Source organism: Sander lucioperca, chromosome 7 (assembly GCF_008315115.2).
Source record: "Sander lucioperca isolate FBNREF2018 chromosome 7, SLUC_FBN_1.2, whole genome shotgun sequence".
NCBI classification, from domain to species: Eukaryota; Metazoa; Chordata; class Actinopteri; order Perciformes; family Percidae; genus Sander; species Sander lucioperca.
Genome location: NC_050179.1, coordinates 39702555 through 39727217, shown reverse-complemented (window position 1 = coordinate 39727217; position 24663 = coordinate 39702555). Strand labels below are relative to the sequence as shown.

At 40.3% G+C, this 24663-nt stretch overlaps 1 protein-coding gene across 7 annotated transcripts in view; it reads right to left on the bottom strand.

Annotated features, from left to right (window-relative positions):
• Nucleotides 1-24663, bottom strand: part of ndrg4 (NDRG family member 4) — a 76332-nt gene that overhangs the window by 34257 nt on the left and 17412 nt on the right. For 4 of the 7 annotated variants that reach the window (XR_004897886.1, XM_031285355.2, XM_031285352.2 and 1 more), the window contains 2 exons: nucleotides 7677-7767; nucleotides 2469-2627 (listed from right to left, as the gene is read on the bottom strand). Coding sequence is in view for 6 of the 7 variants with exons in the window: in XM_031285352.2 (XP_031141212.1) it covers nucleotides 2469-2627; nucleotides 7677-7767 (250 nt within the window). In the remaining variant the exon portion in view is untranslated. The remainder of the gene's footprint in view (nucleotides 1-2468; nucleotides 2628-7676; nucleotides 7768-24663) is intronic. The other 3 variants (XM_031285358.2, XM_031285357.2, XM_031285356.2) reach the window with 2 other exon arrangements.

Genomic DNA, 24663 nt, shown 5'->3' with positions numbered 1-24663 from the left:
CTTCCTTTGTGAAACATGCACAAATAGAAGACACTATTATTTGTGATATTATTGCTGAAAGAAAGTATGACAGGATTAAAGATGGATACTGTACAGATAGGCTACATAGTGAAAAAAGGAAAAGGAATAGTGGTGGATTAAGAAAGGGGGAAAAGAGTGAAGACAGTCACATTTGAAGTGATTAGCAGTGATGACTGGAAAAAGAAAGGACAGGAGTGGCACTCCACCGAGTGAACAAAGTCAGATCAGGGACACACCTAAAGAGAGAGAAAACAACAGGACCTGAAGCTGCCCTATAGGAAGAATATCATATGTCAAATAATATTGAATGAGCCACAGGGCTGGGCGATATGGAGAATATATTAGAATATTTTCGACAAAATACATTGATTTCGATATTGCGGCGATATTGTTGGGTTGACTATTGGTGCTTTCACGAAATATTTCCACAACGAGATCTTAGATAAATAATCATCATTAAGGGGAGAAACTGGGGTGGCAGAAAAAAAATCAATACAGCATAGTATCGCCATATTATCTGTGGCAATACTGTATCGATACACAGACGCAGTATGGATTGATTATTATATATCTGTTGGTCAGTTTGTCTGCTTGACCATCCCATTTTGCAGCAATATTTGAAGTGAGATGAACAAACAGAGAAATGTATCTTTTTAGATAAAACAGATGTTGAAAAAGTTTCCTTTTGGGGACATAATTTGAAATTGGGAAAATTTTGAAGCTGGAAAAAAGGTAATAAATTGCAATATATCGCAGAATATTGCAAAGTGTTTAAAATCGCAATAATATCGTATCGTATTTTGAGTTTCGGGGCTATTTTGCTTCCATAGCATTGTCTTTGTTCATGACTAAGATATCCCAAATTCCCTGTGTGAAAATCTTTGACTCTAATATGTCAACAAAATGAAACAAGAATTTTGATTTCTGTGTCTGGACATGTATGCAAGATAATGCCTCATTTGCATATTTAAACATACAATTTCAGAGAACTTGTAATACAAAAAATATTTGTCTTAATATCAGTAATCAATTGGAGTAGTTTCATAGTGATATGTATTAGTTCATTTGTTTTCCCTATTCACCTTGGGTGTCATATAATGACTAAGTGGGTAAAGGCAAATAATAGAACAGCTGGTAAGTTCAGAAAATGACATCACTTTACCGTAATGCAGCCTGTAAAACCATTAAAAGACATGAACACAAAAATTAACTAATAGATATCACCGTGAAACTTCCCCAGTTGATTACTGACATTAAGACAAATATCTTTTGTATTACAAGTTTTCTAAAATGTTATGTTTAAATATGCAAATGATGAATTATCTTGTTAAATATGTGCTAGTTTGCATACATTTCCAGACACAGAAATCTGAACATTGGATACAGCCAGGTTCAAAATTCTTGTTTCATTTTGTTGACATATTAGATTCAAAGGGTTTGACAGAGGGAATTTGGAAAATCTCTTTTTATCACTCCATACATCAGAATATATATATATATATATATATATATATATATAGTTATTTTAGGAATATAATGTTACATAAATCAGGCTATGAATGATATCGGAACAAATCCCTCTGTAAAAAAAACGTTTGGTGAATTTAGGAGAAATTTGCAGGCACAAATAGTCAAAGTGGGTTAAAATAAACATCTAAATGTGTATTTTGGATGTTTTTTCCCCCAATAGTCTGAAAGAAGAAATGCTATGGAAGCAAAATAGCCCAAAAACTCAAAATTGGAAAAAGGATGGTTTTGTCTGTAGTATCGCCCGACAATATCTAGTCTCATATATTGATGTCGATATAATATCGATGTATGGCCCAGCCCTAATGAGCTGTTAACTTATCCGATATGCTACTGCATCATCACCAGAGTGGCAGAAATCCAATACAAGTGATCTCAACAGAAAATGTGCAACTGACAGGGCAACTTCAGTCCCTGTGGACGTCATGCAAATGGATCATTGTGTTCAGTAGGGAATAAAAATGAGAGTTGACTGTATGGTGGTCGGACCAGCAGGTGGCAATCTTCTCTTTCTTATAACCCCCCCGCCCTCGCCCCGTGATGCTGCATGTAGAGGCATCCGCTGAGAACAGTGAGAGGGGAGAGCACTGTGGACCTGCAATGTGTACTGGCTGAAATGTGTGGCTTGTATGTTTTTTAGAAAAATGTGTTTAAAATCAAAGCCACTTTACTGCCTTACAAAGGCAAAAGACCTTAACTCGCGAGACTTTAAAGTTATTTAGTTGTCCAGCCAAATGAATTATAGGTAGGACACTGGTTTTGTTAGAATGTGGAACAGTTCGTATCTGTTTTTCCTTCCTGCTTTACTATAACTGCTCAGCTGCTTCCAGTTCATTTCTCCGAGCTGTGTGTCCATGTTGTGTGTGTGTTTGATTCAGTGTGCTGGAAGTCAGGATGTCTCTGCTGGTTCTGGTAGTTACCGGGAGGACCCCGCTGGTCCGACGGCGGGTCTGGCGGAGCCAGTGCCGTGCCATGACATGCCAGCGGTGAGTGGGGCGGCTGGGGGGAGGAGGGGGGTTAAGGGGCGCGGGGCTGGCGGGGCGCGGTAACCCCCCTGATGCCTCCCCTCCTTTATCCTGCTGTGTGGCGAAAACAACAAACACAAGGTGGTTATTGGGTAACAACCAGGGAAGTCAACAATGAATATCATTCATCATTCATTTTCTGATGCAATGTTTATGGAGGTCTTCGGAGATGCACACAGTGAGCCTCAAAGCCAGGGGTGTCAAACTTAAGGCCCGCGGGCCACATCTAGCCCCACGCAGATTTTGACCCGGTCTGCATATCAATTTAGGGTCACAATCAGTTTTGGTCCACCAAAGTTTTTGTCGCTTTTTCCGAAGTTTTTGTCACTTATTCCCACGTTTTTGGCGCTCTCTGCAAGTTTTTTCTACTTTTTCTGCTGTTTTTGTCACTTTTTTCAACATTCTTGTTGCTTTTTTCTATGACGGCTACCAAACTTCTTTCCTGACTTTTTTGGAGCTTTATGTCGACCAAACTGTAAGTGAGAAAACTTTTATAAGACATGCAATAACAAGGTCAAAGATATTTTACTTTTTCGTTGAGATTAAAACATGTAAATAAATTTTACATGTCCCGCCCTTCAGATCTGATTCTCTTTTCCAGTGTGGCCCTCTGGGAAGTTGAGTTTGACACCCCTGCTCAAAGCCTTTATGGCTCACACTTCTAGCATCCCTTTCTGTTCCAGCATCATCAGGAAAGTCAAGCTGCAGACTTTTAGCCATCCTTTGGTAGGAACTGGTTGCGGGCGGAGACCTGCTGGATGAAACTGTGCACATGCAACTCTAAACCAGGAATATGCTGCATTCAAGTCACATGGGAAACATTGTAAATATAAGCATCAGAGTAGAAAAAGGCTGCAGCTGGGATGTTTCTTTCAGGGCCGTAGCGCAGGATCTTTGACATACTGAGGCAACACATTCTCTCTCCCACACTCACAGTCACAGAAATATCTGTGTATCAACAGTATCACTGTATGTTGTAACAGAAATTGTCCATAGAACGTGATTCACAGTTGAACTTTTGTTTTTCCCATTTCAAATTGCATAATTTGTGCTCCAACAACTTTTCGCGGCCACAGAGGTTGGTTTTGGGAGAGTCTGTCGCTGTTTTGGTTGCTTTTTTTTGACCTTTTGACACTTTTTGCAACACTTTTGTAGTTTCTTTCAAATGTATTTTAACTGTAGGTACACACATAATTTCATTTTTTTTTTTTTTTTTAAAAAGTACCTTTTCTGTTATTTTACAGATTTATTTCTTAGAGTGCATGGCGTCAAAAAGCGACGCCTCGTCAGGTGCCTTTGGCGTTTGTTATTGACGCAAAATGTCTCCTTTAGCGTCAGATTTGGATTCGCTTGATCGGGATCAGGACTTCTCTGTTATCCCTGTATGAACTAAATGCAGCATTAGTCCAAGTTTTACCCGTGTTTTGTGCCAGGAAGTAATCACTCAGTAACAACACCAGAACTACAGACTTGAAATGAGCTGGGAGAGAGGAGAGAGGAGAGAGGAGAGAGGAGAGAGGAGAGAGGAGAGAGGAGAGAGGAGAGAGGAGAGAAGAGGGAGGAGGGAGGAGGGAGGAGGGAGGAGAGAGGAGAGAGGAGAGAGGAGAGAGGAGGAGGAGGAGAGAGGAGAGAGGAGAGAGGAGAGGAGGAGGGAGGAGGAGGGAGGAGAGAGGAGGGAGGAGGGAGGAGGGAGGAGAGAGGAGAGAGGAGAGAGGAGAGAGGAGGGAGGAGGGAGGAGGGAGGAGAGAGGAGAGAGGAGAGAGGAGGGAGGAGGGAGGAGGGAGGAGAGAGGAGAGAGGAGAGAAGAGGGAGGAGGGAGGAGGGAGGAGGGAGGAGAGAGGAGAGAGGAGGGAGGAGAGAGGAGAGAGGAGAGAGGAGAGAGGAGAGAGGAGAGAGGAGAGAGGAGGGAGGAGGGAGGAGAGAGGAGAGTGGAGAGAGGAGAGAGGAGAGAGGAGAGAGGAGAGTGGAGAGAGGAGAGTGGAGAGAGGAGAGAGTGTTTCTTTGCTGAAGTCGTCTTCGACAGAGCGATAAAACAAGCAGCCCGTTGAGTCACGCACAGTGATGGAATGTCCGTTTCATAACGTAAGCCTTTGTGAAACTCGACAACAAACTTAATATTTAAATGTAAATGTGCGACAGGCTTCGTAACATAACAGTCTGAATGCAGAATGTTTGCAGTTATGCAGTTTGCCTTTCCTCCTGTAAGGTGAATTATTGTTCTAATAAAGAGGAATCAGGATTGTTGACAGGTTGTGCGCTTGTTTTATGAGTGGGGGGTGGGCGGGGTTAATATTTTGATTACATCTTTCTCCTTCAGTTATTAAAAGTAGTAGAAGTAGTATTCAGCTATTTTACTAATTATTTACTAGCTATTTTAATAAAAGTACTGTGCAAATCAGTGGTGGAATTTAACTAAGTACATTTACTCCAGTACTGTACTTCAGTCCAAATGTTGAGGTACTTGTACTTAACTTGAGTCTTTTCTTTTCATGCCACTTTCTACTTCTACTCCGCTACATTTCAGAGAGAAATATTGTACTTTTTACTCCACTACATTCATCTGTTACAGCTTTAGTTACTAGTAACTAGTTACACATTAAGATTTCTGCTCACAAAACACATGTAGTTTATAAAATCTGATGTTTTATTCTAAAGTAAACTAGCCAACAATATAACGGCTACAAGACCAGCTGAGATGATCAGACCATTAAACACACAACTGGTTGGATCCTTTACACTTTCTACAATGGGAGGATTCTCCTGCACTGAGTACTTTTACTTTTAATACTTTGAGTATATTATATGTTAACTTAAGTTACATTTCCAATGCAAGACTTTTACTTGTAACAGAGTATTTCTACAGTGTGGTATGTGAGTACTTCTTCCACCGCTGCATGTAAGCAGTGAGTGGTAATGAGGCAGGCCTAATGACCTGTCGCTAGCCCAGCTGATCAATAGCGTAATTAGCCATTCATATTGATGCAGAGCATTTTACGGCTACTTCTATTAACCCTTGTGTTGTCCTCCCGGCTAAAAAAATAATGTTCCCTTGATGTTTTTGTTGCTTTTTTGCCATTTTGTTGCTTTTTTCCGATGTTTTTGACGCCTTTTTTATATTTGTGTTTGACTGATTGTAACTTTTTTCAACATTTTTGTCACTTGTGACGTTTTTGCGCTTTGTTTTTTTTTTCCACTAACACCAAATTATAAACACTAGTTGTACACATACTACACCTCATTTATATGAAATCATACCTAATTTGTTTGTTTAAAAAGCAGAAATGTGCTAAAATGTTGAATAAAACACCCATAATTCAATGAAAGTAGTGAACTGATCTTTCATTTTACTTGTGAAGAGCGTTGTAAGGAACCATCTGCGTTATAATTGGGCAATTTGGTTGAAAGATACCTATATTTCTGAAATAGAAACTTTGAAAATGGGTCAGATTTGACCCAAGGACATCACGAGGGTTAAGCTTCAGAGTCAAGAGACCCTGAGCGACTGTGTCTCCTGGCTGCATGTTTCATTTCTGACACACTGGCCAAGTGAGTCATGGCTAACATGTTTCATCTGATTCCTCCAGCAGAAATGAGACGCATGTCAGGAGCAGAAGAATAGGCCAGTCTTGTTTATGGTTTGTTCAATATGTTGTTTTCACGCTATTCTGGGCAGTAATCACCTCGCTGCCTGTTTGTTTTCCACTACAATAAAAACAGCATTTGCATAATTGGCAATTTAGTATCGAGTACACTTTATCTACATTTGTTCTTCTCCATTCCAAGATTATAACAGTTTAGAATTTAGTTTTTATTTCATTTTCAAATCTGCAGATTACTTTTAAGTCTGGTGACAACCAACACACCTCACTAAGCAATGGCTGTTTTAAAAGTTTAAGGAGAAAGGAGTGTTTTTTCAGGCATAATTCTTGCCTCTTCATGTCGCTTTTCTGTGAAGTTGATCTGGCACATCTCCACTATTTCCATAATTTCTGCAACGAGTGGCTCTCAAACATTCAAGAGCCCTGATTCAGCCGCAACCTGTTGCTGAGATAATGGATAGGTGGCCTTTATGTAACCGTCCACTGCCTATTCTCTGTCTTTGTTTTCCTCTTCAGCTCTGCTTCTCTTCATTGATGTCGTATTCATCTACCAACCCTTTTTAGGCTGGCCCAGGTTTGCCTTGGACCAGCTCTTAGTAATGCTGCTATAGGTTTAGACTGCCAGGGGACTTCCTTTGACACTCTGAGCTCCCCTCTCCGCTTCTCTCTCTCCATCTGTGTGCATTCATGTCCCATTAATGCGTGTTAATAACTTAGCTTCTTCCTCGGAGTCCTTATGTTTTCTGGCCTCGTGGGTTTTCTTGGATTGTGGTCGCACCTGGATCGTGGTTGCAGCTGCTGCCATGGTCCTGCTCAACGCCCTGCCCCTGCACTGCTACTACTATTATTTCTAGTCATAGTTATATTATCTTAGTTGTCACTCTAATTGCTACTATCCATCACACCAACTGCTTTAATTAATATGAATCATATTTCTGTATGTCTGTATCTGTGTCTCTGTGTCCCAACTGACAGCAGCAGATGGCCGCCCACCAAGGGGCCTGTCTCAGGTTTCTGCCTCTTTAAAGGACGTTTTTCCTCGCCACTGTTGCACCAAATGCACTGCATTGCTCATGGGCGGAATTTGAAAATAATAGAGTGTGGTCTAGACCTACTCTGATCCATAAAGTGTCTGTAAAGTGTCCTGAGATAACTCCTGTAATGACTTGACACTATAAATAAAACTGAATTGAATTTTGTTCTCCACCACTCTCTCTCAGCTTAAATGAGCTCTCATCTTTTCATAGTCTTGTTATCAGAGAGTCATGGTTGGATGGAGTTCATTAATTTCCTTCTCCGCTGGTAAACAAGCCCATTGTCTAATTATGAGCCATCACAGCTAATGAGCACAAACATCTCTGTCTCAATACACCAAGAGATTCAAAGCGGTTCATCCTGCACACACTAAACAGCGTGTGAGCGCCCATACAGGAGGGTTAATTGCACAAAGGAGGGTTAGTTACACGGAGGACACACACACGGTAAATAAAGCAGGCGGACTGACCATGTCTGAGTCCACTCCTCGCTGCTCCGGCAGCAGGGGCTTCTCCTCGGTGAACTGCTGCTCCTTCATCCCCGCCATCCTGGACAGCAACCTGCAATCACCATGGCAACACGCACACACATACATCTAGGGTTACACCATTATTTCATTATGCAGAATACTTTCTGTTTGACCAAACATTTGCATGTGCATCGCTACCAGTGTGATACATGATGATGGCCGTTGTAACCCAATGGAATGAAAAACAGTCCTTCCTGGGGTAATTTCACAAATCCACATTGTGAAATGATGGAAGGACTCAGATCGCTGATTAAAGGTTGTACTGAACGGAAATAACGTGAGCAGCTGATAGATGAGTAGCTGATTGGAAACAGAGGAGATGGAATCAAGATGGAAATTAGTTTTGCTGCAAACCTGATTTATTGGGAAATCAACACAAAACATAAACCGTTACAGTACATATCAGAATTTAATGACAAGTCAATGAAAAAGTAAAAACAGGACCAGTGATGCTTTAGATTGGAGCTAGAGATAAATCCTTTCCAAACTGATTTTTTTCCGTGGAGTTTTCATTATGCTACAGTATGTTTGCTGTGTGTATCTTTGAGGTCTGATAACTGCGTTGAATGCATTTCCTTGCTCATACAACGCATTCTCATGAATGGGTTCGTATGATATCGTACGAAAAACTTGTGCACAGCAATTTGTGTGATATCCTACGAAATTAGGTGACCGCCATCACATAACAACTAAGTTTAGCTTTAGTTTAGCTTAGTTAGAGAAAAGGTTACTGGGAGTCGGGTACCATTTTAGGGGCTGTTTCAGTTGAGTTTAGACGACAAAATGTGAGTGTCATGTGGGGATGACAGCGAAGTTTAGGCACCAAAACGACTAGCTAAGATTTGAAAAATAGGTTGTGGTTTGGATTAAAACACTGGTCCCCAGTGGTGGAATGTATTTAAGTACATTTACTCCAGTACTGTACTTAAGTCCAAATGTGCTCAACACTGGAGAAGGATAAATATAAAAATGTTAATATTTTGATTATATCTGTCTCCTTCAGTTATTAAAAGTGGTAGAAGAAGTCTTCAGCTATTTACTTAAGTAAAAGTACTAATGACACACTGTGCAAATCAGTGGTGGAATGTAACTAAGTACATTTACTCCAGTACTGTACCTAAGTACAAATGTTGAGGTACTTGTACTTTACTTGAGTCTTTTCTTTTCATGCCACTTTCTACTTCTACTCCGCTACATTTCAGAGAGAAATATTGTACTTTTTACTCCACTACATTCATCTGACAGCTTTAGTTACTAGTTACTTTACACATTAAGATTTCTGCACACAAAACACATGTAGTTTATAAGATACAATGTTTTATTATAAATGAAACTAGCCAACAATATATAGTCCAGCTGAAATGATTAGACGAGTTAGTTGATTGGCAGAACTTTTTGGATCGTTTCCAGTTTCTAAAATGTGAGGATTTTTCTGCATTGAGTTCTTTTACTTTTAATACTTTGAGTACATTTTCCTGATGATACTTTTTTTTTTTTTTACTTCAGTAACATTTTAAATGCTGGACTTTTACTTGTAACTGAGTGTTGTTACAGTGTGGTATTAGAACTTTTACTTGAGTAAAGACTCTGAATACTTCTTCCACCACTACCAGTCCCCTTAAGTAGTACTCCCGGGACACAGACACCCTTTTCCTGGGTGAAAGTCTGCCCGGGACACAAACTCCGCTCCCCCACTTGAAAGCCCTGTGTTTAAGATCCAAACCATCCACTCCGACCTCCTCCCTACGCAGACCGAAGCGGCCTCTGGCTACATTTACATTGCTACGTTTTGTTTTAAAAACGAATATCTTTTGCTACATTTCCCCCTCTCATTCCCCCTGCTCTGGCGTTTCCCCCTCTCATTCCCCCTGCTCTGGTGTTTCCCCCTCTCATTCCCCCTGCTCTGGCGTTTCCGAGCCCCTAATCCGGAGACATTTAGAAACACTTCTGACCCGTTTTAGTTTGGAATCTGCAGGGTTGTGTTGCAGTCTCAACGGCCGCAAACAGAGACCTTTGGCAACACCGACACTGACGCCAGTGTTTCACCGCCTTTCTAACTGTCATAATGTCTCGTTCGAGACTAAGCTATTAACATTACCATGGCCACTACCAGCAACGGGCACGTGCATGCCCAGTATGAGAATGTTGATGAGATATGCGGTTTAGGCGCATTAGTTTAAACGGAGATTATTTAGATTAGAAGAGCTAAAAACACTTGTGTGCACGGAGAGCACTTTTGGCTCAAAACTCTGCTTAAAAAACAAAACGTGGCAATGTAAATGTAGCCTTATACAGCAGCAGTTACTGTGGTGCATTCAGCAATAAATAAGTGGAATAAATACAAATAAAAGCATTTCTTTTCGTAGATATATGTATAAATGATTCATGAGAACAGCCTGCCGCGGAATACATTTGCAAACACCATTTTTTGAGCATTTTGAGACCTGCCTTGCTTATATCCTTCGTTCTGCCTTTGTTGGCGCATTGCTGTGTTTCTTGGTGCATAGGTCACTGGAATAATGTGAAACCAGTGGCAGTCACCTGTATGCAAGCATGCATGTTTGTTCTTGTGCGAGTACATGAGACAAAGAAAACAGGGACTCACTCATAAACCCAATGCTCTAGGACTACTAGAAGTCTATAGGGTACCTCTAATTGTGCTGGAATTTGTACATTGTGTGTCTGGACTTGCAGTACGGTGAGTAAAAAAACACAGTTTATGTCATGTGTCTGCAGTCCTGACATGAGTTTAATCCACCTAACAAGGAAGTGATAACGCAGGACAGATACAGATTGTATTTCCTCTGTACACACAAACACCACCTCACTCTCCACTACACTCTAAAAAGCAATCCCTGAGAGAGATTGACCAACCATCTTTTTTTTCCAAAAGGTTAAAGTACAGTATCTACAAAAAGGCAGCAAACAAAGATATAGATGCCTCCTGACTGATTACTCTGTATAAAGTGGAGCTTTCAAGTGCCTACTGCCCCAAAGATAATAAGAGAAAGAGGCTGTATTAAGGTCTGATTAAACTGGCCTTTTGTGTTTGAGGGCACACACACACACACACAGACACACACACACTGGCAGATTGGTTAGAGTTACAGTTTTTTTTTTTTTCGAACAACACTCTCTACAATTTCTCCTTTAATGTGAAGTTAGAGAGATGGATGTAACTGATGATGTCACTGACCCAATTCCGTCAGGGCTTGCAACACCTTGACAATGGTATCAACCCACACACCACCTCTCTGTCTCTTCCCTTCCGTTTCGTTCCACCCTTTGCTCTCTCTCCATCGTCATTTGCCCTCTGTCTCCTCTGTCTGGCAGTGGTTCAGCGAAATCTGTTTTTATCCGACACCCTTAAAGAGACAAAGCCCAGATGCCACTTACAGTCATTCCCTGCAGCTGATGAAGTGTGTGTGTGTGTGTGTGTGTGTGTGTGTGTGTGTGTGTGTGTGTGTGTGTGTGTGTGTGTGTGTGTGAGACCCTAGAGTGTCAGAGACACTACTTACAAATGAAAATCCACCCTATAAGAAATTATGTGGAAATTATCCACATCAGTCCTGGACAGATTTTTAAAGTAAACACTGACGGTTTAGAACCGAGATGCCCCATCTCGGAGTAGTTTCCTGTATCAGTGTCACGTGGGCTCCGCCACGGCCACGCCTCTTTAGGAGACTAGCGGCAGGTCCTGAGTGTGTCGATTCCAACGGGAGACGTGAACGTGAACACAGATTATGAGCGATTCTTTCGCCCCATAGTCACCAAAGTAAATATTGGAGCCATTCTTCAGAAGCCACATATCTCCTGAACATTCTGACACTAAAATAGTCATTTTCAGACGGACACATCAGGAGAAAAAAATGAACTTTGTTTGAGACCTGTTTGTGTCTCAGGACCAAACTCTCGCGAGATCTGGCAACACAGAGAAGCTAACGTCAACTAATGTTCACGAACGCCATAACAAAACTAATCTACGTGATGCTAAACATGTCTGTTAGCTGTGTAAACATCTAATGTTAGCAAAATAAAGTGTTAATAAATTATTGAAATATAAGACTACATTTACACGTGGCCGGCTATTTTCATAAACGGACATTTAGAACCTCTATGTTTTCAGAAAAGTGTTCGTTTACATGTGCCCGTGTATATATGCTGTCAATGTCGTTAAGAGCACGCCACACCTGTAGGTGGCAGTGTAACGAGAAGCTCAAGCCCATGTTAGCCAATCACAAGCCCGAAAATAGCAACAACAGCAACGAATCACTTCCTCTTTCTCTCTCTCGGCTGCCTAAACCTCCGTTTGTCTCAGTTTACATGCAAACGTGCAAACGAAGTTTTCCAAAATCTCCACTTTGGCCGGAGTTTTTAGAAATAATCGTTTTCTGTGATGAAAACGGGGTTTTCGTGTAAATGAGAGGCCAAACCGCAGGAAAATATCTGCGTCTTCCCTTCGTGTAAACAGGGTATAAGTTTCATCCATCCACACCACGTTCACTACATGTTCAATCGAGGCCACGCCCCTTTTGGAGACAGGAAGTGTGTATATATATCATACCATCGGCGCTGCTTTAAATGCGCTCGATCTTTAGTATAGAGCAGTGTTACTCTGTGGCCCCCCAAGCTTTAATTTGAGGCTCGCATGGCAGTAAATAATACAGTGATATGATCATGCAATCAATACAGATATTTCATAAACACATTAAAAACAAGCAGGGCTATACCATAACCTTAAGTCATCTTACAAATATATATATTTTTTTAAATACCCAAAACAGTGGCATTACAAGATAGAAATATAGACTAGAAAAGATATTTAAACTTGCTCTGCCCTTCCATCCATAAGACTGACTCCCTGCAAAGTTGCCAGTTTGGGCGGTCTGTCCAGCTATGCAAAGAATTGCATATGTTCAGGGATGACAGACTGATAAGCAGACATGGTATTTATGACTGGATGTAAAGTTTGATACTTTGCAGTAACAGGCTCTCCTATTGACTTTGTCCTATCAGTGTGGCGCTCATAAAAAAAGTAGTGAAGACCATAGCTATTGAGGATCTTTGAAGTAAAGCTCCACCGCAAAGCTAATATGTGACTACTCTGCGCCACTGGCAACAAGACAAAGGGTGTCTTTGAGGCCACAATGGTGCAAATACCTCTAAAGTACTCAAATCAACCTGAGAGCTTCGTTCATGCAGCCAAGGCTTTTTAAAATGTTGGTGTAAACAGCTGCTGGAAAATGAAATATGTCTGGAAATGACGCATAAGGCAGCTGTGAGACTGAGCCAAAACTGTAAAGTTGTAAAACCAAAACGATGAGCGGAAAGATGATGAAATGCTCTGTGGAGCTGAGGGGAACTGTAGGCTTGGTAATCATTCTCTGTGGGTTCATCACTATGAGCTCCATATACTGTTTTAACTCACTGAGGACAAAAGACCCACTGGCGAGTCCAAGCAATGTTTGACAACGCTTGTATTCAAAAAGCGATTTTACAAACATTTTTATTTTAGACATTTATTTACTATTTTGTTCATATATTACGCTACTTTTGTGAACCCAAGACTTTTGTTAATTCATTTCAAGCACCAAAACAAGTGTGTAGGTTTGTTTTCACAAGAGACATTTGAGAAATTTCAAAAAGCAAATATCACCTTTTCAGCTTTAGGGTCAAATTATCTCTTTACACATTGCTCTGGAACAAATTTGGGCCTAACTTTACAGAAAGCTGAGTTTGTTCTGAACATTTTGATATGAAACACATGGGGATCATTTATATACAAATACCCTTAAAAGGTTAATTTAAAAAGATATGTAAAAATGCCCTTCGACCTCACAGGGTTAATAGTTAGATTGTGTCCTGGTTATGTTTCCAAGACGCATTACTCACTGGTGACGGGGAGCTTAGGCTTATTTTAGCAAACAGTTTTTTAGCAGTTAATGTCATTTATCATTAAGCTGTAGGATATTCACACAAACACATTTTGGGTAACTCTGGGTAAACACATTCTTCTCTACATGAAGGAGTTCCAGAAATATACCAGAAAGGGGGAAATCCCTCGCAACCGCTAGATAAACATGGAGACAGGCACCCATTCCATTCAAACCTAATGATTTTGTTTTTCTCTTCTTCTCCCTCCCATTGTGACCAGTTTATTAAGTGGGTGAATGTGACCTTTCTGAGGCCACTGGACCGGAGCCACGAAGGGAACAGAGACCAAACAACACCTCCTCTCTTCTTCCTGCTCCCTTTACTTTATAGCTGTATTTCTACTGTTTTCCTCCATCATCATCCTTTATCTTCTAATTAAAATAACAAATCAGTGACATGTTTATTTGAGCCAATTTATTTCTATTCTGTATTTCTGATTGACATTAATGCTTTTTACTGTTGCTGTACGAACACCTACAGAAGAGGATTAGGGCCGCATGTGAAAATTTAGTCTAAAGTCAGAATTATTCTCATTATTCTCAGAATTCTAAGAAAAAAGTCTAAATTCTGACTTTAAACTATGTTATGTTACGAAGCCTGTCGCACATTTACATATTAAGTTTGTTGTCGAGTTTCAAAAAGGCTTACGTTATGAAACGGACCTGGCGATGCAGATTCCCATCACCATAGCAACTCGCTGTGCACAAGGCGAGAGGGGAGAGCGACGCTGCTCTGCTCTGCTCACAGTCACATGTTGGATGTCATCGACGTTCCCACACGAATCAAATCCTTTATATAATAACAATACTTCCAGCTGCTGAAAGTATTCCTCTCTCCGTCATCCTCCGCTTGGCTTTTTTGTCAGGGTTGTGGGTTTCTGTTGTCGTGTTTCCTGTTTTATTTTGTTAACTCTTGCTCAGTGTTTTGATTGATTCCTGTTTCTTTGTTATTTGTGCTGTTTTTCCTGTACTCATCTTGTATGTTTCACTTGATTTACTTCTTGTTATTATTTTGTAGTGTTTGGTTTCATGTGTCTTTGTTTAGCTTTGTTTCCTGTTTGAGTCTGATTTGTCCATAGTTTCACATAGACAGACCTTCCTCCACAGCGCTGCGGAGGAAGGTCTGGCTAGTCCACACAGCATTCCGGGATGGGAGAAAAATGTGCTCTAGTTTATTGCCATTTCTTTAAACCAATCACAATCATCTTGGTTGGCGCTTAGCACTGGGAAAAGCCGTGGTGCCTCTGCTAAATAGTTTCAGGAAGGAAAATAAGGACATACGGTGGAATTTCCGGCGGCACCAGAGCAATCCCGGAAGTGGAAGGTCGAGGATATAGACTACCCTGGCCCTGACCTGCCGCGCGCTAAATTACAACAAGCGTACACGTCACGTCAGGGGCATAGCCGTAATTTCCGAAGTGAGAGGGACAGCTTGTTCAGTAGGAGGATTTTTATAGAAAAATATCTTATACCATAAATATCCTATGTCCGGGGGCAAAGCCTTATTTTAAATGGAAGTGCACACTTGCGACTGACATTGGAGACTCCTGACTGTCAGGAAGATCAACTCAATATGCATTAGACAGCCTGTAAATTGTCTTAAGCTGGAATCAAAAGTAGAACTGGATGAGTAACGCCAGCAGTCACAGCCCAAACGGCTGAACAGACAAAGCAAAGAGCGCCACCTACACACATTCTAACGTCATTGACAGATAATCCTAAGAAAATGAACACTGTGCCGCCCACAGACAGCACAGAAATAAGCACTGAGCATGAAATATTCAAAACAACAAGCATCCTAAAGGATAACCTCATCATTATTTCACTTTGATAAATCCTTGTTTCTACCCTCCTTGGGTTTCTTACATACTCGCTTCCAGGGATTTACAATTTTGCCTCTAGGACCATCTGTGTACATCATACTGGATTTTCTCTAAATTTTGCATAACTTTGAGAACATTGTCTCCCCTAAGGTTATTGATCCATCAGCATAAAACTTAATTACACAACTCAGACATTAGATCCCCCTATACAAAATGTATTATGTTTTATCTGTCACTGCGTACACACACATAGTAACACAATCTTTAGGAAATCTTTCTGGAAAATCAGCTAAACAACAACACAAACGGCAACAATACTGAATCATTCATCGGGGGGTGGTTTAACATCAGTTTTTAAAGCTAAAAAAGAGCTTGGAAATTTGTAGCGTATGTGATTTAGAACAGCGTTTATTGATTTTAGGTTTTATTTATCATTTATTGATTTGTGGCCTTCAATGTTGTTTTGCTGACCTTTCACAGTGATTGCTGATCGATTATAATATCCAGTGTCTACTTACTGTATGCTTGCCACCAGTTTCTCTATACTGACAAACAAAGAAAACAGTCTGCTCCCTCCTACAACCGCGATGGCTGCAGCTGATTGGATGAACGCGTCACGTGGGGCAGTCTGCTCCTGGATTTCAAAACTGACCATAATGGCAGCTCGTTCAGAATACGATCTGTTATTTTGCGAAAATAGTTCACCAAAACGTAGAGAAATAGGCCATGCAATTACTGAATCTGTCTTTATTTCAGATCGACAACTGTCAGTTTAAAAGATTTTCGTCAGCTTTTGAGAGGCGCCGAGCCGAGTCGGCTGCTCCTCATTTGCATAAAGTTGGCTGGATTCAACTTTAGGCAAATGAGGAGCCAGCGACTCGACGCCCCGCTTCTCCAAAGTCCCTGCGACACTACCAGAATTCATTGCATGGCTGCTTCCATAGAAATGAATGGGAAGCGTTGAAATGACGCTGACAATGGAGGTTAGTTCTGTTTCGTTCTCCACCAACTAGTCCCTGACTGTCAGCGGTGTCTGTCTAATGTTTGGTGCTAAGCAAGTAGTGTAAAGTCAGTACATTAGAGCTTCTTTTTTATACTGAAAACAGCTGCCTGCTGCTGCTAGAAAATGGTGCTGATGAGAAGAGACTTTGCGGATGTAAAACCTCAACAATTCAGTTCAGTTCAGTTCAATTTTATTTATATAGCACGTTTAAAAACAACCATAGTTGACCAAAGTGCTTAACAAAGTTCAAAATCAAAGAGATAATATACACAAACAATACACTGTATACAATACAAAATAACCAACAGCACAACAACAAGGTCAAGATATCAAAGCTCAACTTGATTTGAAAGCCAAAGCATAGTAATGGGTCTTAAGCAAGGACTTGAAAGTTTCAATGGTCTGAGCTGTTCTTACATTAATAGGTAGACCATTCCAGAGGTTTGGAGCAGCCAATGAAAAGGCTCGGTCACCTTTATTTTTTAACCTGGATCCGGGCACATCGAGGAGCATCTGATTGGAAGAGCTCAGTGCTCTGACAGGTGTGTGGACATGTAAAAGCTCTGATAAATAAGAAGGCGACAACCCATTTAAGATTTTGAAAACAATTAATACAATTTTAAATTTGATCCTGAAACAAATTTGCGAGTGGAGCGTGGCCAAAACCGGTGTGATATGGTCGCACTTTTTAGTCCCAGTTAAAAGTCGAGCTGCTGCGTTCTGGACTAACTGTAACCGACGAAGGGATGACTGATCCAATCCAACATACAAAGAGTTACAGTAATCTAAATGGGACGTAATAAATGCATGTATGACTCTTTCAAAGTCTTTGCGTAGCAGGTAAGGCTTAACCTTAGCCAATAGTCTCAGCTGAAAGAAACTGGTTTTAACAACAGAGCTAATCTGTTTATCAAATTTAAAAGCACTGTCAAAAATCACACCCAGATTCTTGGTAAAAGGTCGAATATGGGAACCTAAAGTACCAAGAGCATCAACACAGGCACTAAAATGTTCAGCGCGACCAAACACAACAATTTCAGTCTTATTATCATTGAGACAGAGAAAATTCTGATCCAACCAAATTTTGATATCACTCAAGCAGTTCAACAAAGGCTGGACAGTGTCCTTGTCATTGTTTTTTACAGGCAAATAAATTTGTACATCGTCTGCAAAACAACAAAAAAAACAATGAGCTAAAAGAAGCTAAAAAGCTAACTGGAAAGTTGGGTGATAATTCTCTGTGAATTCACAATCAATTTCACATGATATGTAATAATTTGATACATTGTTTACATTAAAAACTATTAATTAGTGCAACATTGCTGGCTTTACAAATTACTCGTACATAGCCACTCGGAGATGGTATGACAATAATTACAACCAATTGATTCCTTCAAACCATGCAACAACATAGGTCATTTATTCCTGCCCTCTAATGCAACCCACAGGATCCTTTCATAAATATTACAGGTGTGTTTTACATCTAAACCAAAGTCACGGTTTTAAACACGTTAACGTTGTGAAGCGGTCGCAGTTTGGTTAGGTTAAGGCACAAAAACTACTTGGTTAAGTTAAGAAAAACATGGTTTGGGTTAACCCTCTGAGGATGAAAGACACACCGGCACCTCCAAACAACGTTTGACAAAACCCCTACTCAAAAGGCGATATTACAAAATATTCTAGACGGGATGTACCGAAAAAGTGAAAGTGAGGAGCATTTATGGGTTCAAGTCGGGAACCGGCCTACTTTACATATTTCAAGGGTGCTAAATCCCAAAAAACTGGTACCCAAGCGAAATTGTGAGTTTTTGACTTTCTAATTTGCATATCAAAATGGCCGCCAAATTGCCTATCTTGCTCAGTCGTTGGACCATTTCCCCCTAGTTTGTTTGTAAGTAGGCAATCAAAGATGAGGAAATTAAGTTTCTAGATCTATAGTCTAGGGTCAGAGCAAGGATGTAGTGGAGGCTCAGCGCCTTTTTTATGTATATATATATATATATATATATATATATATATATATGCAAAATACCAACTTTTAAGGTGAAATTAAGCATTATTTGTGTCATTTTTTAAGGCCGACATAAATATTCAATCAATATCACTCTTAAATGTTCCCAGTGTATATATGATATGTGATGTATTCCATATTACATAATAACTAAGAAAAACACCATGGCAAGTTGTCTGAGATTTCATTTTTTTATGCAAACAAAGCATTTATGCTCTTAATTCAAACATCGAAAAACCCCAAAACACCATGAAACTTCCCTTGAACAGTTCTACAGATCACATATTGTTTCTGTATATTTTCTTTCATGTTTGTAGCTAATTGCTTTACTTTCATCTGTCTTCTTCTGTAAGTTCCATAGGTCACTCCGCATTTCTGTATATTTCCTTTGGAGTCTAGCTTTCGCTTTCTTCTGTTATATTAGTTCTACAGATCACATCTTGTTTCTGTATATTTTCTTTCATGTTTGTAGCTAATTGCTTTGCTTTTTTCTGTTAGATTTTTAGTTCTGTAGTTCACTCCCTCTGTAAATTGTTTCTGGTAAATTGGTTTTATACCTTTCTAGTTTGCTTGTGTGCCATTTGTCTTTGGAATTTCATTTTGATTAGTATTTCTTTCTGCAGTCCTTTTCCAAGTTCTTTGGTTACCCCTTGCCTTGGTATACTTGAGGACTACAACTCCACATTTAAACAAGGACATTGGTCATCACTCTGACATGCACACATTGCAGTGCATAACAGCCCTGATTTTTGGCATTTGCACTGGCGTGTTGTGCATTGTTTTTTACAGGCACACAGGATCATTTCCAGGCAACTTTCAGGTATTGGATTCTGTGACATAAGAATGGGCTGTAGTCCTGAATTGACATGTTTCCATCTCATGTTCAAGGGTGAAGGAAGCTCAGGTGTGGCATAGTGAGCATTTCTCCAAACCATTGCCTGGTAGTGTACTCTCAGCAGATGGAAGTGGAGTGCATCGCTTGTCGCCGGCATTGCTTCTGGTTTACCTGTCCTAGAGAAAAGTATATGCCTTGCTGCATCAACAGAGTCATTTTATGCACATCATATATTCTGCAGACAAAAGCCTCTGAAGATCTTTGAGTCTCCGCCGTGAGATCACCAATTCCGAGGTTGCTGAGCAATTGATGGTGCATTTTCCAAACTTTCCACGATGTACTTTTGGTGTGACTTGCAATGTATGATGTGGTATCACAACCAGTTAGTGCATGAAATGCTACTATGTTTGGGGTGGAATTATAAGAAATAAACTTGTATCAACAAAGGTGGTAATCTTTAGGGCACAACTGGGAAAAAACTAGCTAGCTGTTTTTTCCCTCCAAAACTGTTAGCTAGTTTTCTCCCAGTTGCTAGCCATCTCAATATCATTGAAATACACAATTTTGACCCACTATGGTTGAAAAAGTATCATTTTGGATAAATAGGGTAACAAGTTCAATCAATAACTAAGGAATATTGACATTGTTTGTCTAAAAAAATCAAAAAACAGGAAACTTACCAAAGCGTGTGAAACTGTTACGATCCTCTTTGCTGTTACATTCATCTCAGGCAAAAGGTCCTCAGAGATGGGACTGACCATGCTATGTCCTGATCTAAATATTCAACTTGGGAAGTTTCATGGTGGTCTCTTTTTGAATATTTCTCCCTATTCACCTGGGTTTTTCCCATCTTAGAATTTAGAGAACAAATGCTTAATTTGCATAAAAACATGAAATCTCAGACAACTTGCAATGGATTTTTTTCTTTGTTATCATGTAATATGGTGTACATCATATGTCATATCAACAGGGGAAATTTCAGAGTAACATTTATTGAATATTTATGTCCACCTTAAAAATGACACATATAATGCTCAATTCCACCTTAGAAGTTGTACATTTGCATGTATATACATAAAAAAGGCAGTGAGCCTCCACTATATCCTTGCTCTGACCCTTGACTATCGATCTAGAAGCTTAATTTCCTCATCTTGATTGCCTACTTACAAAAACACTAGGGGGAAATGGTCCAATGACTGACAATGTGCAAGATGGGCAATTTGGTGGCCATTTTGATATGCAAAGTAGAAGGTCAAAAACTTAAAATTTCGCTTGGGTACCATTTTTTTTGGACTTAGCACCCTTGAAATATGTAAGGTAGGCCGGTTCCCGACTTGTACCCATAAATGCTCCTCACTTCTTATAGAAGGCCTTTTTTCTGAAATCCGTCTAGACTAAAAATTGTATTTAAGACATTTATTTACTATTTTAATCATGTATAAGCTAAGGCTTTGGTAAACTAATTTCAAGCACCAAAACAATTCATACAACACACATCATAAGTTAAGGTTTGTTTTCAAAAGAGATTTGAGGAATTTCGTATGATGTCTGTTACTGTTTTTTGTTGTTATGATTATTCTTAAAGAAACATGTAAATGCCATGCAAACTCCTTTGTTGAATGAAATGTTTCACAATAAATATATTTCAAATGAGATTTGAGGAATTTCAAAAAGACAACATCAACGTTTCAGCTTTAGCGCCAAATTATCTCTTCACACGTTGCTCTAGAAAAAATGTGGGCGTCACTATACAGCTGAGTTTGTTCTGAACATTTTGATGTGAAACACACAGGGATCAGTTACATGAAAATTTCCTAAAAAGGTGAATTTAAAATCAGACAGACCTTTTTCACCACGTGGTGAGGTACATGACGTAGTTCTGTAGAAAAAACATTGTGGTTTGCCGTTTACTTTAATTTCAAAAAGGGACATGAACCCTGGTCTCCTGCATGAAAGTCTGTAAGTTTGTTTGACCCATCCCTCCTTACGCCGAATTTGCCGCTCTTATTGTTCGTCACCTGACTTTTGACTTGTTTTGTTCCCGTCATAATTACTATGGCTGCTAGAGTGCGCCACCACTATAAATGTAAATATGAGTCGTAATTGCTGCTTCAACAACTTAATGAAGCAGGGGAGGACAGTCTTAACAAATGTGTTATTTCCACCAACTCTGCTTCTCTTGCATGGGCATTCTCTGCTGTTAAATCGGCTTGTGTCACTCTCTCCGTTCCAAACTATTTTCCCTGTGCACCTCCTTCTCTGTCTCCCAGCATTTCATCCCTTCTTTAGCCGTCTTTGGCTAGTTTTCTTTTTCTTCTTGCCACTCACAGCATGTCTCTCTTCTATCCCTCTCGGTCACTGCAAATATTTCACTCAACTCTTCCTCCTTCACACCATTTCATCCTCCCATCTCTGTCTTTTCTCGTCTCACCCCGTCTCATCCCTCTCTTCCTCGCCATCTTTATTCACTCTGACGTGCTTATGTCAGACAGCTGGTTGTGAAATCAATTACTACATTACACCGGCTATATTTGGCCTCATGATGCCACTGCTGCCAGTGGAAAGACACCGGTGCTGTCCTCCTCTGATTTAATGCCATGTCTAGTGCCTAAATGTGCATTGATCCATGGTGAAGTTGTTGTTTCTTTACTGTAACAAGAGATGTTACTCAAACACATGTAGTTTAGGATTTATATGTGATTGTGTGTCTCCTTGTTAGTCTATGTACACAGTTTGTAAATGGTGGGTGAAGTTGTGAATTTGTGAGCATTTAAATTGGTCAGACTGCCTGTTCATCATTTGGTCTGCTGATCACTTTGTACGGCAGCAAGACGGCTCAACAATTACTTTTTAGATTGGGATGAAATTTGAAGCATTTATAGTCCCCAGAGGATGATTCCTAATCATTTTGGTGACTCTGTGACTTTTCTGTCTAGCACCACCATCAAGTAAAATTTTTCACTCGACAAACTCTTCTGTCCTTAATTTTCAAATGACAAATTCTTCTGACCCTAATTTCCACTTGATAAACTTCCTAAGGTATCTTAAAGACTCTGGCCAGATTTCTATGGAATTTGGTGTAGTCAAGGTCCCCATAAAATTATTCCTTAAGGTTTTTTTGTGGATTGCTATGAAACTCACTTAGCACAGTCTTTGGGACACACCTTCAGGACAAACTTTACATTTGGATTCCAGCTACTGATAAGAATGTAGGAATAATAATAGTAGCAGTACTATAATGTAGGTCACTCAGTTTGGTAGGTCAGTGTGGTAGGAAGAGATTGTTAGACTATATCGATGACATTCCACTTCCGGGATTGTTCAAGTCCCGCCAGATGTCACACACCTTCTGCTTTCTTTGTGTTGGCGTTCTAACCTCCGGTGGATTTGTGAGGACTGTGGTTAGCTGCTCCTCAGATCTCTGCAGGGTAAATCCAGACAGCTAGCTAGACTATCTGTCAAATCTTTCCAATCTAGTTTTCTGTTGCACGACTAAAACTACTTTTGAACACACATTCCACCAAAACAAGTTCCTTCCTGAGGCTATTTTGCAGAGGCACGGTGGCTCTGTCCGGGGCTTAGCGCCGCCCACGACGATTGTGATCCACAGCGCTGTGGAGGAAGGCAATGCGAGACTAGAAGATTGTAAACCACTGGTTCAACCCACTTTGGAGATGTTAGAAGAGCAACGTTGGAAGCAGTGGAGCTGTGCCATATCAAGATATTCATGAGAGGGTGAATTGTTTCAGCCCATTATCCTTATAATTCCACAACTCAGGATTTACATCCAGTGCCAATGTTGAGTGCCAATGCAGGAAATGATGTGCCCTATATATAGCGAGGTGGGAAGTAAGGGTGTGGATGTCGGGATGGTGCATGGGCATCTGGCTTTTACACAATGGAACAAACTTTGCGTTCGGTCATAGACCTGCAATTAACATTCATGTATTCATATTTTATTACATTACATTATATTACATGTCATTTAGCTGACGCTTTTATCCAAAGCGACTTACAATTAAGTGCTTTCAACTGTGAAGGTTTAAACTCCAGACAACAAGTAGTAAGTGCAAGTACATTAGCTTTAAATAAGCAAAGCTACAAAGAGACATATGAAAGTGCAGGTTAAGAATTTTTTTTTTTTTTTTTCTTTTTTTTTCGAGATGTAGTCGAAAGAGATGTATTTTTAGCCTTCGGCTTTCGGCCATCCTGATGTCGATGGGGAGCTTGTTCCACCATTTGGGAGCCAGGACAGTAACCACGATCCTAGCCGTTTGTTTTGGTTGCCTCACCCTAAGCATACATAAACCATAGTTGATGTATGTGTAGATATAGAAGGCAAGAATTTTAAAAACCACAAAAAAGATACATTGTCATTAAGTTGAGCTCATAGGACTTGATGTTACAATCCCTTTGAATAATCGCCACGTTATTGATGTCTTGAGTGGAGGTTAGGGGTAATCACTTCATTGGGGACATCAGGTGGGCACCCTCCTTCCTTGGTGTTTCATTGATAGGCCCACAACACCTCCGCAGGACTCAACAGCGACGCCTGGCGTCCCAGGTGCGCTCCCCTCTGCTTTTACCCCTCTAGCTGGTCTGTTTGCATTCCAGTTGGGGTCCTTTCTTTTCAGCCAAAGCCAGTTGCTACTTCGCTCGGCAGCCTCTGACAGTGATCTGACAGCTTGTCGTAATGCCTGTCCTCGGATTCCTATCCCTTTCAGCAGCCTGGTTGGTGAAGTGGCTACAAAACCTCTGCAACCGACTTCTACTGGTAGCCCCTGGGTTCGCCAGCCCTGTTGTACTGCCTCGGCTGCTATGTTTAAACATTTAAGCCTTTTGCGTTCAAACGCTTCTCCAACTGCAGCGTAACCATGGCACAGTTAGCTACACGATGTACAGGGACTGGCAAGGTTGACCACGAGCTCAGATCCGGCCTGAGACTAGTTGTAATGATCTCTAGCGGATGTATTAATTTTTTGCAGAACTGTCCGGTATTAATGTTCTTGAAATGACCTGGAAATGGGGTGGATTGTTTAAATAAAATTATATATTCTTCATATTATAATATAGATAACTAATATGTTGGAATATATTTGAACATTATTATATTCTCCGACTTCATTTCACCTCCTCCGTTCAGGAATGTGTATTGTACCTGATGAAAGGATCAGTGAGACATGTGGCCATCACAGTGCAGTCTGCACAGTGGAGAGCCTAACTTCAAAGCCTCTCTTTATCCCTCAACCAACTGTGGTCAGGCAGCCAAAGTGCCAGTGGGTGAGAAGTTATTTACAGGCCTGTTTTCTATGTCCACTCTTT